At 39.9% G+C, this 12,785-nt stretch overlaps 1 protein-coding gene across 1 annotated transcript in view; it reads left to right on the top strand.

Moving 5' to 3' along the window:
• SH3D19 (SH3 domain containing 19) overlaps positions 1–12,785 on the top strand; it is a 72,081-nt gene that overhangs the window by 32,376 nt on the left and 26,920 nt on the right. Inside the window, exons 3-5 of the mRNA XM_088526591.1 lie at positions 4,589–4,629; positions 11,557–11,599; positions 12,563–12,710. Coding sequence (XP_088382717.1) covers positions 4,589–4,629; positions 11,557–11,599; positions 12,563–12,710 — 232 coding nt within the window. The remainder of the gene's footprint in view (positions 1–4,588; positions 4,630–11,556; positions 11,600–12,562; positions 12,711–12,785) is intronic.

Here is a 12,785-nt window from a genome sequence, read left to right as displayed (position 1 = left end):
TATGTGGTTGATCCGGCTGACCTGTGGCTACGTCAGCAGCAGCATGAGGGAGCTGCTGGAAATGGTGAGTGTGGGAAGGTGGGGCTGCCAGCTGCACGGTGTCAGTTTGCTCTGCACAGATGGGGAAATGGCATCTTGACTTGATGCCTCACTTAATCTAATTTGTGCATGATATTTGTGCATTAGAGCCCTGAAAGGCCTGAAAGACCTCTGCAGCTGAGCGACTGAAGAGACTTATCTTGGTGCCTTAACGTATTTTTTTCAGTGTAGCTACACTTAATTAATCCACAGGATTAATACAATTCTGTTTACTGCATCCACACCAGAATGGCTGCCGTGCTGCATTCACACCACGGATGGCTGCTCTGCTTGTACTTAAGTTTGAAGGCTTTTGGTAGAACTAATAGGTCAGTTATCTGGATGATGGTAAATCTGATCTTTTGCACCACCCTTAAATTAATTTTATTTTATTTATTTATTTTTTAAATTCAGTAGGCAGTTTAATCATTTAGATGGTATTTCAAACATTCTGTGTTTGGCATGATGTTTTCTGAATAGTATCAATGGTTTTCTAATAAGCTGTAAAAATACTGCATGATAGTCCATTGACTTTATTATAAAGATGGCAACATTTCTAAGTTAATTGAGAGGAATATGTCAGGCCTTTTGGTAATGAATATTTTGCCTCACAGTAATGTCAACACCAGCTATTTAAAAATTCTTGGCTTGAGTTCTAAAAAAATCACAAGACTTTTCAAAAATAGCAACATTTTAATTTTTTAGGCTGTTTGTGTAAGACAAAGTCTATACAGAGGGCTGTGATCCTGTGTAGTCATGTAGCCTATACATGATAGGTAATTTTTTAGAGATTTTGCAGCAGATGCTTCAGTATATTCCCAGGTATGGGGATGAAAAGGTAGTGCAGAACCTCGCAGCCTTGCAAGATGCCTAGCTCAGTGCACAGAGGAGTAATTTGGGCAGAATCCCTAGTGAGAGACAAGCCTGTTTTATAGGCAGAAACTGCCCTTCCTCCACGGAGCAGTTTACTGTTCTTTGCCTCATCTAGTTTGACACAGTTTTATTTCTCTGGTGCATGGGCTTAAAATGCACTTTTAAAGCATTTTCCTCAAGTGTTTATGTTTAGAAAATCTGTCCTTGAAAGACAGCACAAAGCTGGCAAGGAAGAGTGAGTGGGTGTTTGACATCTTCAAACAAACCACTCCAGGATCCTTTCTTTCAGAAGGGGTGGCCGAGGGGACCCTTCTTGAGTTACTGCCTGCTTTCAGAGGAGCAAGCAGAGCAGGAGCAGGTCACCGGCCCCTCCTGAACCTAGTGAGCCTGTGTTCAGCTGGCAGAGAGCCTGTAGAGATTGTTGATTCCCCCTGTGCAGGGCTAGGAGGTGATAACGCATGAAAAACTTGCTGCCTTATTTGGAAATGTTGCAGCGTGAGCGCTTTGACCTAACAGTGAGCAAGACAGGCTGGATGTGCCCATGTGAGGGGATTTGCTCCCGTGTGCGTGCCCACATGGTGCTTAGCAGCGGGCACATATGGACAGTTTGCGTCTTTACTTATTCTGCATTAGGGATGGCTGGGATGGTGTTGGAGCTAATATGCGTCAGGGTCTTGAACCACCTGTTCTGTTTTCTTGCAGCAAGTGGAGCTTGGAGCTGCGCTCGTGCACGGTGCAGGGCAGCGCAGGAGTCCTGGTGCTTGTGCCACTGGTGCTTGGCCATCACGCTGTCCCCTCGCTCGTGCTGGTGTGACCGGGTGGACAGTGCTTTGGGAGCAATATCAGAGATCCCGTGGAGGTTCAGCTTCCTCCTGCTCCCCTTTTCCTCACCACGTGTGTCTGTGCGGGTTGGGTATGTGCTCTTGCTCACGCTTGCAGCAAGAAGAGGCGGCTCCATCTGGCAGAATTACTGCTGCCACCACAGGAGGGTCAGACCTCACTGGATTATGTCAGTTGTTTGGAAGGTCTGAGAGAGAAGGTGCTTATTAATTGTGGGGCAGAGGAGCATGTGGGCAACCTTATCCCCACTCTTTAGGCAAGACAGGAAAAGAGGCCAGAAATTGTTGCCTATGGAACAGGGAGGGGTTAGGTTTGGTGTGGGCAAAATCACAGCCTGCTGTAACAACAGTGTCTCTTCTTAAATTAGGTGGGGGTTGTGGGCGATAAACTTACGAATGTGCTTTTTCCTTTCAGGGTTTCATGACAAAAATAAAAAAGAAATTCTACATTCACTCCCATTTCCTTCTTTTTAAAAGATTTAAGTAATACATAACAATAATTGTTAAATGTCTCTCGGGGTAGGAAAAGCAATGCTTTGCCAGAAGAGAAGGGTGTTCATAGTGTCTTTCTAATGAAAAGTAGAAAAAAAAAAGTCTGGTAACAACTTGTTTTGCTTGTGAGATCATAAATTTTGTGACAACTATGCTATCCTGGGTTCTCAGTTATACCCAGAGCTACAAACTTGCGCAGCCTTCCTCTTGGTAGATTGATACTTTTACTTGCCCAGGTTGGTTTGGCGTATGCCTGCAATGCCTTTGATTTTAAAACCTTTCTGTACCGTTTGGTCCCTCATGTTGTATGGAAAACTGTGTGCATGAAGACTCCTGTGATTTCCAGCCCCAAATATCTGTTCATCTCAGAGAAGTGTGCATCACATTGAGACAAACTGCTGTGGTAGGAAGGGATCTTGCCAGGTGGAAGCAGAACTTCCCTGTTCCATTCGATCCTTGCTAAAACTTGAGAGTATGTATTTTATAGATTTACTGCTTTCCTACTGCAAAAGTTAAGTCAATCTTGATTTTTGGGTATAGAAAGTAATTGCTGTTCCAAAAGATTGCAGTTTATGTTTCAAAACTTTATTTTCCTTTCTGTGTGGTACTAAGTGTAATTAAAGTATATATTCTTTTTATTAAAACCCTACATTTTGTTGTTGTTTACAGCAATTGAAGAATGAGAAAGAGCTTAAATAATGAACGGCACAAATGAGTAGACTTTAGTTATAAGGAAAGAAAAAAGGAATATGGGGTACATTTGGAAAAACATATAACTCAAAGGGTTTTTTAAAGATAATACTGTGTTATGATGAGACATTTGGAAGGAAAATAAGACTCCTTTTCTGCTGAGAATGCACAGTGAGACATGACTGATAGCAGTGTTTTCTACTGCAGTTTTTGCTGGTGGGAGCCAAGCCACTTTTGACCTGTTTCTGAAGCCAGACAAATAGGCTTTGTATATCCTAGGCCAGCCAAAGTATTTCAGAGAGCAGCTCAGTGAGAGCCACATTCATTTCTGCTCCTCAGTACTTTTTCCGAACGGCTGTAGCGGAAGAACCTTCTCATCCCTTCTTAACTTTTTAGCTATGGTTCTTACTGCCTCTTCCTCCTTCTCCCCGGAATGCCTTCCTCTTTGCCCCACTGGTGTAACTGCAGTTGTCAGCCTCAGCCACGGAAGCGCTTGTGGAGCGGAGCAGGATGGCGGCTGAGGCGGCCGCGTTAGCGCGCTGCCCGCCTGCTTCGCACCGGGCGGCACCGCCGCTAAAACGCTACGTGCTAAAACGCTCGGGCCTTCTCCTGCCGCCCTTGCTGCTGCCAGCGAAGCTGCCAGGGCAGGTTGCTGGGAAAGGCTCGAGCTATGTGTCTTTCTGTTGCGTTAAAGATATGTAGCAATGTGAAACAGGTGTGGGCTGTTTCGTTTTAGCCTTTAAAAAGATGATTTGGCACTTTCAAAGACTTCTCACCAGCAAATATGCTCTGTCTTTTGTGCTTAAAAAAAACCCCTTGGTTGAAGTAGTTTTGGTTTGTTTTTTGGACCTCCCCAGTTGCTTTGTGTATGTGGCAAGTTATTAATATCACGCTCATGGTTTTTGACAATGGTAATCTCAAATTGCTTTTGTTTTTTTAACCAGTAAAAACAGTAGTGGCTGCTCTATCTGGGTTAAATAAGACCTTCAGAAAAGCAGCATCAGAAACCTTCATGTTGCCAAGAAAACAGATGATTTGGCAAAAGGAAACATTTTTCTGTCCTTGCTTATCAACAAATTTTTGGTCACATTGTCTTCCCAACTAGCCTCACCCAGGAAGTCATTACTGAAAATGCAACCTTCACGAAAAATGAAGATAAATTGTTAAGTAATTGTTAAAAATATTTACCAAATTGGGTGTAGATTTTTCCTGGATTGCGCAAGTTTTGTTAATTTACAAGAATTGTAAATCATTAGATGCTAAATAATCTGAGAATATTCATGAAGAAGGGCTGCTCTTCAAGTTTTCCGTTCAAATGAGGCAGGATATGAACTTCAGCACACAATCAGGAGAACAAGTGGTTATTAAAATTAGCTTTTGATCTTTGCAGAGATGGAAGGAAAGCTGGATCCTGGTTTTCATTAGAATGGATTGAGAACAGTTGTATACTCCAGGAGTTTTGCACAAATTTCTGTAAGATAACCTTGGGGGAAAATGATCTTGGCAAGCACTGTGTGCAGCATGTGGGGAATCTCTGTGTGATGTTACTCAGCTGTTTTCTCTTTGAGACATTAATTGCATTGTAATCGTTTTTTTTTTTTTTTTTTTCCTTTAAGCCAAGGACCCTTGTCATCCATAAGAGCAGCAATCAAGAGATGTAAGTCATTTTTTTTCCCTCTACTTCTTGAGAATTATAATATTTTAAAGATTGTTCCATCTTCATTTTTAGGTGAACTGCTTAACCTTGTATGTGAAAAGATAATAGCTGACAGGCTCTTTTGGCACTGTAACTTTTTTTTTTTAATATTTATTTTTGCTGATGGGCTGTTCCTGGCAGTTGCTAACATTTTATTACTTGTCCACCAGTACTGAAGTGAATATTTCTGGTGCTGGGTTGTACATACCCAGTTTTAGTACACTTGATAAAACAGAAGCTTGTTCTACTTCAGAAGAAATCTCCAGCAGCTATTCATTGGCTCCACTGGGGAGTGGATTGGATTCATACACTGGGTTCATTTTTGAAAATAAAAAAAAATATATAAATTTTGAATGAAATTTCCTGATTTCCTTGTTCATCAACACTTTCTGTCTGCCTAATCATGCTATTTTCAGTCAGAGATTTTCTTTATCTGTGCCCTCCAAAGTGCGCTCTTTATTCCCCTTTTCATTTTTATTTCGTTTCTGTCTATGTTTTCAATTTCATACTAATAGAACAACTCTGACTACTTTGCTGTGATGGAAAAGGACATTAATGTGTGAACAGCTGATCTGTTTCTCCTGAACCTGGGGCTCATGAAAGCTTTATTCAGAGCGAGTCTACATAATGCTGTAGTTAAAGTGCAGTACTTTGTGTGTGCTATTGCTGCCATGCATAGTAAACTGGAATACAGCGCCAGATCACAGAAGGCCGTTTGTGGTGGAGTCAAGAACTAATTCTAGACTGCCTACACCTCAGTCTCTGATCTAACTGTGAAAGAGTAGATCATTAAACCATTGATCTTAATGCTTTTGAAAACATAGTGACAAGTGACACTTTGTTTTGAGGCAAAATCAACTAAAAATGTATCTACTCAAGAAGCCCTGGATCATGGATCTTACTATATGTAATAATATTAGTAGGTGAGTAACTATGATATGTGAGTAACTATGATAATATATAAATGTTATGTGAATTACTCGGTGATAAGCTGGAAGAAAACTCCCTGCATGTATTGAGGCAGGGTGCATGAGACTCTGTGTATGCCAGTGACCATATCTATAGAGAGATCTAAAGTAAAAGTGAACTCTGAAAAAATCCTAACTGTCCTTGCTGTTAATCTGAATAAAGTGTGGTATTTTAAGGAAATACATTTTTTCATAATAGAGTTTAAAACCTGTTGTGGGCTATTTAACTCTCATTTTCAACATGTGTGATAGATGTTTGCAGAGTTTCAATATTCCAATCTATGGACAATGCTTATAATTACTTAGCATAGTTCAGTGTCTTCCTCTCTTGTGACCGAAGAGGAAGACGGGCTATTTTCCTTTCCGTCACCTGGACTTGCAGCTCTGGATAGAAAGGTGTGGTGACATCTAGTTTCAATTCTTTGACAGCTCTGCAAAATTCCTCCTCCTGATACAAAAAGGAGGAAAAAGAAGAAAAAAAAAAAAGAGGTATGATGTATCAAGAGTGAAGGTGTCACATTAAAAGACGGTCTTTGTCCTTATTTCCTTCTCTGTGCAGGCCAGTATAATTGCTCTAGTAGTTTGCATTAAGAGAAAAAGACTATGTCTATTGCATATTGATATGAGGCTTCCTCACTGGGCTGTTTCTGAGTGCACTATAGAGAAAATATTCAGAAAATGCATTATGTGTATAAGAAACTAAACTGTGCAGTATAAGATCTCAGCAAGATCTCTGAAGAAAACAAGCATGTGGAAATGAGATGTTCTTTTACCTAATTTTCTAGTCTAACCTCTTCAAAAGGTACCTCTGCATTTTAGTAAAGGTCGCAGCAAAAGGCACACCACTAAATCCAGCTTTCACTGAAGCCAGGGGAACTATTGCCATTGACTTAAGAGAGAGCATCGTGCACACTGATGCCAAAGGAGAAAGAGAGGAGCCAAATGCTGCAGTGGTGTGGGAATGGTGCTTGCACTGTTTTCCGCTGTTAGGTGGCATGGAGGAACAAATCTGCTGCCATAAAGTGCTGGAAGAACCTGCATTCTCATTCTGTCCTAAGCAAATCTGTGGCTGGAGAATGTGTAAGAGCTTCTTCCTGGAGACCACAGGACGTGCTCTGAGTCTGTGGCTTTCCACTTGGCAATTGGGCAGCCAGTTTTGGCTGTGGGTTTTCTTTGTTCTTCTAGTTTTGTTTTGCTTGGGGTTTCCTTTGTCCCCGCCCCAGCCAGATCTGTGGGGTGAGCTCACTCTCCCGCAGCTGCACAAGCACTGGGGCTGGCAAAATGCAGGGTGGGAAGCAGAGGCCACAGGGGCAGCCTGAGTTGAGGCAAGGCAAAGCAAGGAGTCACCTGCCTTCGTTAAGCATTGCTGTCTAATTTGTGTGAAATGGCAGGCTTGCTCTTGGGGTGCGGATATGCAGATTTGATAATAATAATAATATTAGCAATAATGATAGTGGGAGGCAGGAAATGGAGACTGCTGTTGAAAGTGGCACGTTGCCTCCCTTGTGCTGCTGGCAGTCCGAACCCAAGGGAAGCCGGTTCAGGGAGTCAAAATGGCCCAAGCTAACCTTGCGGGAAGTGGTTAGTTTTATATGTATTTAACACTCTGAACTCGCCGACTGTGGGGTCAGGTGAGTGTTAATGTTGGTTCAATGGTGACGGCAAAAGTCAGTGATTGGAAGGAGGATTGGGTGGTGCCATCGCTGATAGCTACATCCAGGCTTTAATTAAATCAGCCCGGCTATAATGTCAGCAACCCTCCTAGTTCCCTGGGGTGCCTGGAAGCAGATTGAAGAGAAAAAGAGCAAGACCTCCCCCTTGTGCCAAGTAGTATTTCAGGAGAAAAGCTTCAGCGCTTCTTTCCAGAGGTCTGTGAAAATTTCCAGTTTGTTTGAAACTCCACTTCTGCATAAACTGTCCAGCCAGACCTTGGCTTCTTTTTGTTGGTTTATTTTTTGGTTTTGGCTTCAGGGTTACTATATTCATTTAGCTTTTTCTGAAGAAGCTGTCTCTGTAGATATATGACATATTCAATATTGCAAAGACAGCAAGCATGGCCTTTTACCCTGACCCTTTCTATCAGCCCTTCTGGAATATGACTTTGTAGGCAAAAGAAGGAGCAAAAATAATGTTTTATTCTTTCTGTTTGCCTGCTAGGTGCTATAATGACTATGAAGTTTTATTCTAGGGCAGATATACAGTGAGAATAATAACTTCTTGGTCTAGTATTCTGTGTATTTTATAGGACTAATGGTAGAGATATCTAGACCAGTATCAAAAAAGTACTGAAAGAAGCTGTTTTTTTTTTAAATACTGGCACATATCCTTCTTGCATAAAATAATTTTACTTTAAAACCTACCTATAATAGCATAAATTAACTGAAATAGTTAATTGCGGGACTATGTTTACAGCTGCCAGGATAGGTAGTAGTAAAATCATTAGGAAGATTTGGGCTATTTGAGGATAAGATTCTGGTCTTTGATGGGAAAAGAAACTTACCTTTAAAACAGTGAGTCTACAGTGACAAAACTGTTCTGTATGTCATTTGCTTAAAATGTCTTAGCTTAAAATGTCTCCTGCCCCATAGCCTGTGTCTGTTTCAAATGTAAGGGAAAATATTAACTACCTTGCAGGAATATTGCTCAGAGGAGAAACAGAAGAAAAACATCCCAAAACCTAAGTGTATAGTACAAATCCCTTTGCCATTACACATCAAAAGAAAACAAAACAAAACAAAACAAAAACACCTTGCTGCCCAGTAAGTAGTACTTGTAAGAAAGATCGTCCATTTATTTGTTCTTTGTTTACAGAGTTATTGTTAATCCTTTACTTAGGATTGCAGGTGACATAATAAATTCTCTGGTACTAGATTAAACACATGAGGATACTTCCTTGACACTCATGGGAGTATTTCTATTATGGGTTGATTTTACTTTTTATTTTTTCCCCCTGCTTCTCTGAGACAGATAAAACTACAAGGAGAAAAAAGCGTGAGTTTTATGGGTTGGGTTTTTCCGCTCCTATCCCCACTTCAACTACGCACTTGCCTTTCTCTTAAATGCCTATAAATATATGTTTCTGGAATTTCCAACGCTTCTCATCCTAAGAATTTCTTAGTGTGGAAGTTGAGGAGCCAGCTGTCTTAGCTAGCAATATGTAACTTAGGGCTGAAATACATTGCCATTGATCTCTGGGCAGTTTTTTAATCTTAAAGATGTCTTAATTTGCAGTCTGGGAATAAAATTTGAAATCTATGAGTGATTTTTTTCGTGAGGAGCATGAAGGAAATGGAGAATAGGCTTAACAGTATCAAAAGACTGTAACAAGGCCAGAAAGATGGCCTCTGTTTTTAAATCAGGTATACGTTTTATTTTTAAAATTCATGTCTTCTCTCATATGCTTTTTAATTCAAATTCTTTTCTTTGACATGGTAAAGAAATAAAAGATGTTGAAGGCAGGAGGCAAGGGTTATTTTGACGGTTCATGTTTTGTTTTCCCTAGCATTTGTTGAACTCTAGGGAATATTCAAGTGCAGGAGATGGAATAGCTTTCACTTCTGCTCCTTCTGTGGAGATTTAAGAGCTTCCAAAACAAAAGATGCGCTAAAACCATGAAGGGCCGTACTTGAGGTTCCTGAGGTTGTTACAACAGTGCAAAAGAACAGAGAGGTTGATGGAGGCAAAGAGTGAACAATTTAGTCAAGTTCTTTAAGAAATTGGTGTCTGTATTAAATATTTATATACATGCAAGTAGCTTAATTCCATAAATGTCTTAAGATTTTTCTTTTTCTTAAAGCAGCAGGTTCCATGTCAAAATGTACATGATGGCTTAGGAGTTAACCCTTTTGAAGAGACAGATTTGATATTCACATCTACTAGTATCTACTAGTAAAATTATTTTTAAAGAAGTATTCCAAGTGATGATAATCTCAGGTCAACTTCCTCCTTACTTGAGATTTGGTGAGGATTACTGTAGATTTGTATGCCTCACTGCAATTTTCTGCTCCTGTCCAGTAAGGAGAAAGGTTTTTTAGACGTTTTTGTTTGTACATTCAAGTCCTACAAGACAAAATAGCATGTAGAATTTATGTAGCAATGAAGACAACATGAAAGAAGTTGGTATTCATTTATTACGCTCCTGTCATTGCAATTTGGATGTACCCCAAGCAGTTACATTTAATATAACGTTTACCAAATGAAGACTTTCTTCCATCCTCTTGCAAAGATGAACTTGAAGAGGATGGCTTTCTTCCCCCTTCCCGCACTCCCAAATGAGTGCGTAATATCAGTGTTAAAGTGGGTGAACAAGGAAGTGAAACAAAGTGCCTTTTAGGTAGGAAGTTTTTTGTAGTCAAGTGATATTTACAGAGCTGGGTGAGGAGTCATGTGAGTATACCAGAAACTTGGGATGTCTCCAGCATTTCTGCTCCCTCCTTGAGGGTCTGCGTGGCTGAGTACTCGTCTCAGTGAGGTGCAAGTAGGAATCAGGGTTTCCCAGCCTCATGGGATCTGAGTCAGATCCCCTCTTTTTTTTTTAGTATTTTTTGGGGCAAAGGAAGAAGCTTGGGCCTAAAGAGAGCATGATTTAGATTACATAGAGCTTTCAAAGAGTTTTAACTTCCCCTCATTCTTACAGTGACACCTTATTGAGCCTTACAATGTGTTTTCCCTATTTGAATTCTCCACTACTAATATATTGCAGGGGAGACTTCTAAACTCCGAATGTTAAAATCGGCATGAAATAAAATCTGCTTCATTTTTAAGCCACTGTATTGTGAATCAGCACCACAGTTACCCGTCTAGGACACTGGCATGTGCACTCTCCTTGTGCAGCTAACCCATTTGGTCATGTTTTCTGTCACTCTGAAGCCTTGGTTTGTTCTTCTTTTTCACCTCTCCTCTTCTGTAACCCCTTCTTTTTTTCCTCTAGCACTCATGAATAGTGCACATCAAAAATGCCCCGTGGAAGAGGTATGTCTGACACAGCACTATGCGACTCTTAAATCAAGTATCTGCTTTGCCGGGTTCAGCTCTGGTTCTCTGATGGCGCAGGAACAGCTCAGTTGTCAGCTTTGGCACAATAAGACTCTACTTCCTAAATTGCATTTGCTATGCCAAAATGTATCCCTCAACTAATTACCTTTTTTCCTCAATCAAAGTCAAAAGCTAATGTGGCCATTGAAAAAAATTATTTGAATATAAGTATGGCAAAAATAAAAAACAAAGAGGTCAGGATTTATTTATGTAATTTAAAATACAGTGGTTTGGAAAAAAGAAAAAAGGTTGATGCCTCTTGATCTGCAAGTGAATACATTTTGGTAAATTTCTATCTGAGGATATATCATGACAATGAAGAAGACAATTATATATTTATTTTTTTCCTTTTATATAAGGTGAAAGAATATTTTAAATTTTGTGCCTTGGTGCTTTTATTTCTTTAAAAATAATGCCTTTTTTGCCTCTCCAAACAAGGGATACAAGTATACATCTCAGAAATGTGCTATCAAAAACAAAGTCAGATGTGCTTAACACTTCTCTGTGTCATTGATGGACTGTTGTAACTAATAGAGGAAAAAAAAATTCCAGCTCTAGGGTCACAACTACGCACAAGGCAGGGGCATATTGCAAGGAAAAAAAAAGGGGGCTGCGTCTATCTCCTTTGGTGGTACCTTAGGTGTATAGACAGACTTCAATTGATAATGAAACTGTTTCTTCGACCTTTAAAAAACATACTTTCATATTTAATACAAATAATTTTTATTTGAACATGGCCATTCTTTGAATCTACAACTCATGATCTGATGCTGTGTGCTCTCAGTTTCATTTATGGTGGATTTGTGAGGGGTGTGCTCTTATCCTCATCTTGTTGCTATGACAGTATATTTTAACCTATTTTTTGTTTGTTTGTTTATTTAAATAGCTTCTCGGACCTCTAACCATAGTGAGCTGCAGAGGGATAGAAGGTATGATGCAGTTATTTGTATTAACAGCTGTATATTATTGAAAAGCTCATTAGATTGTGTCGCAATATTACTTTTTATCTGTTACTTTCTTCTCCCATTTATTTTTTTCCATCTCATTTTCCTTTTTATCTTAAAATAAATTATACTCGGAATAAAACAGAAATATTGTGGTTCTTAAGCACAGGGTGGGTTAAGGGTTGGAGGGGTTTTCTGGTCAAGATTTCTGTGTATCTTAAAAAAAAAAATAAAAACTGGAGTCAATCAACCATCTCCATTTACTTTCCTGACTTCTATTTATTGGATCACTTGACAGTGTAAATAAATAGACACATTCAGGCCTCCTTCTAGTTTTTCAAATGATATTGAGAAAGGGGGTCGCCAACCTGGGTGGTTGGTGAACTGAGTCTGTCATAATTTAAGGAGTAAATGAAGTGTATATTTCCCACTTTTTAAAAACAGCTTTTAAAATGTATTTCTGCACTGTTTTTCTTCTGGCAGCCAGAGGCTTCTGTAATAGATACTTCATCTATTCGCAAAGCTCACTTCTCAAAATGTATTTTGTGCCAGATTTGAGAGATCGGTTGTGGTGTGTTCCCAGTGAGTCCCAGGATAGGTGCACAGTTCTAACTGCCCTGTTGTCCTCACATTGCAGCAGGCTAAAGGCAAACACATGAAGACTAAAGCTTGTTCCATTCAGTTAAGTTACACTTGTATTTAAGCATGTAAATTATTTCACTGAAGCCAGTAAACCTACTTTTTGGCTTAGGCATTTAATTTGGTGTTTCGAATAGAAGCCTAAGTGCTTGAAAAAAGGTCAGGTAGTTGCTTTGAAATCGTGAAAGGTTATGTCACAAAAGTGTGAGGTGTTCTGACTTCCCAGTATGAGAAAACCATGCTCTTTTGTGTTTAAAACAACTGTTTTAAATTGTTTTAGTTAATTATTTCCTTTGTCTTAATCTTCAGGCGTCCTGAAATTACAATAGTTGCTGCCGAACCCCTCCGGCCATCCTCCTGGTTTCCAGGTGCAAGCCCTGTCACTCCGCAGGGATTAGGATTCCCTTCTGCCTCGTCTCATGCTCAGTGGAGAACAAGTGAGCTTATTCCAGCTGAGGTGAGCACGTATTTACATGAGATGTGTGTTTGATTTTAAAGATAAAAAGCACTTCAAGTTAGAGAGAAACAATAT

Source organism: Tinamus guttatus, unplaced genomic scaffold, assembly GCF_059628265.1.
Source record: "Tinamus guttatus ecotype Peru unplaced genomic scaffold, ASM5962826v1 Tinamus_guttatus_pri_ptg000247l, whole genome shotgun sequence".
NCBI lineage: Eukaryota > Metazoa > Chordata > Aves > Tinamiformes > Tinamidae > Tinamus > Tinamus guttatus.
The sequence above is the reverse complement of the archived record's forward strand: the minus strand, read 5'-3'. Positions and strand labels throughout refer to the sequence as shown.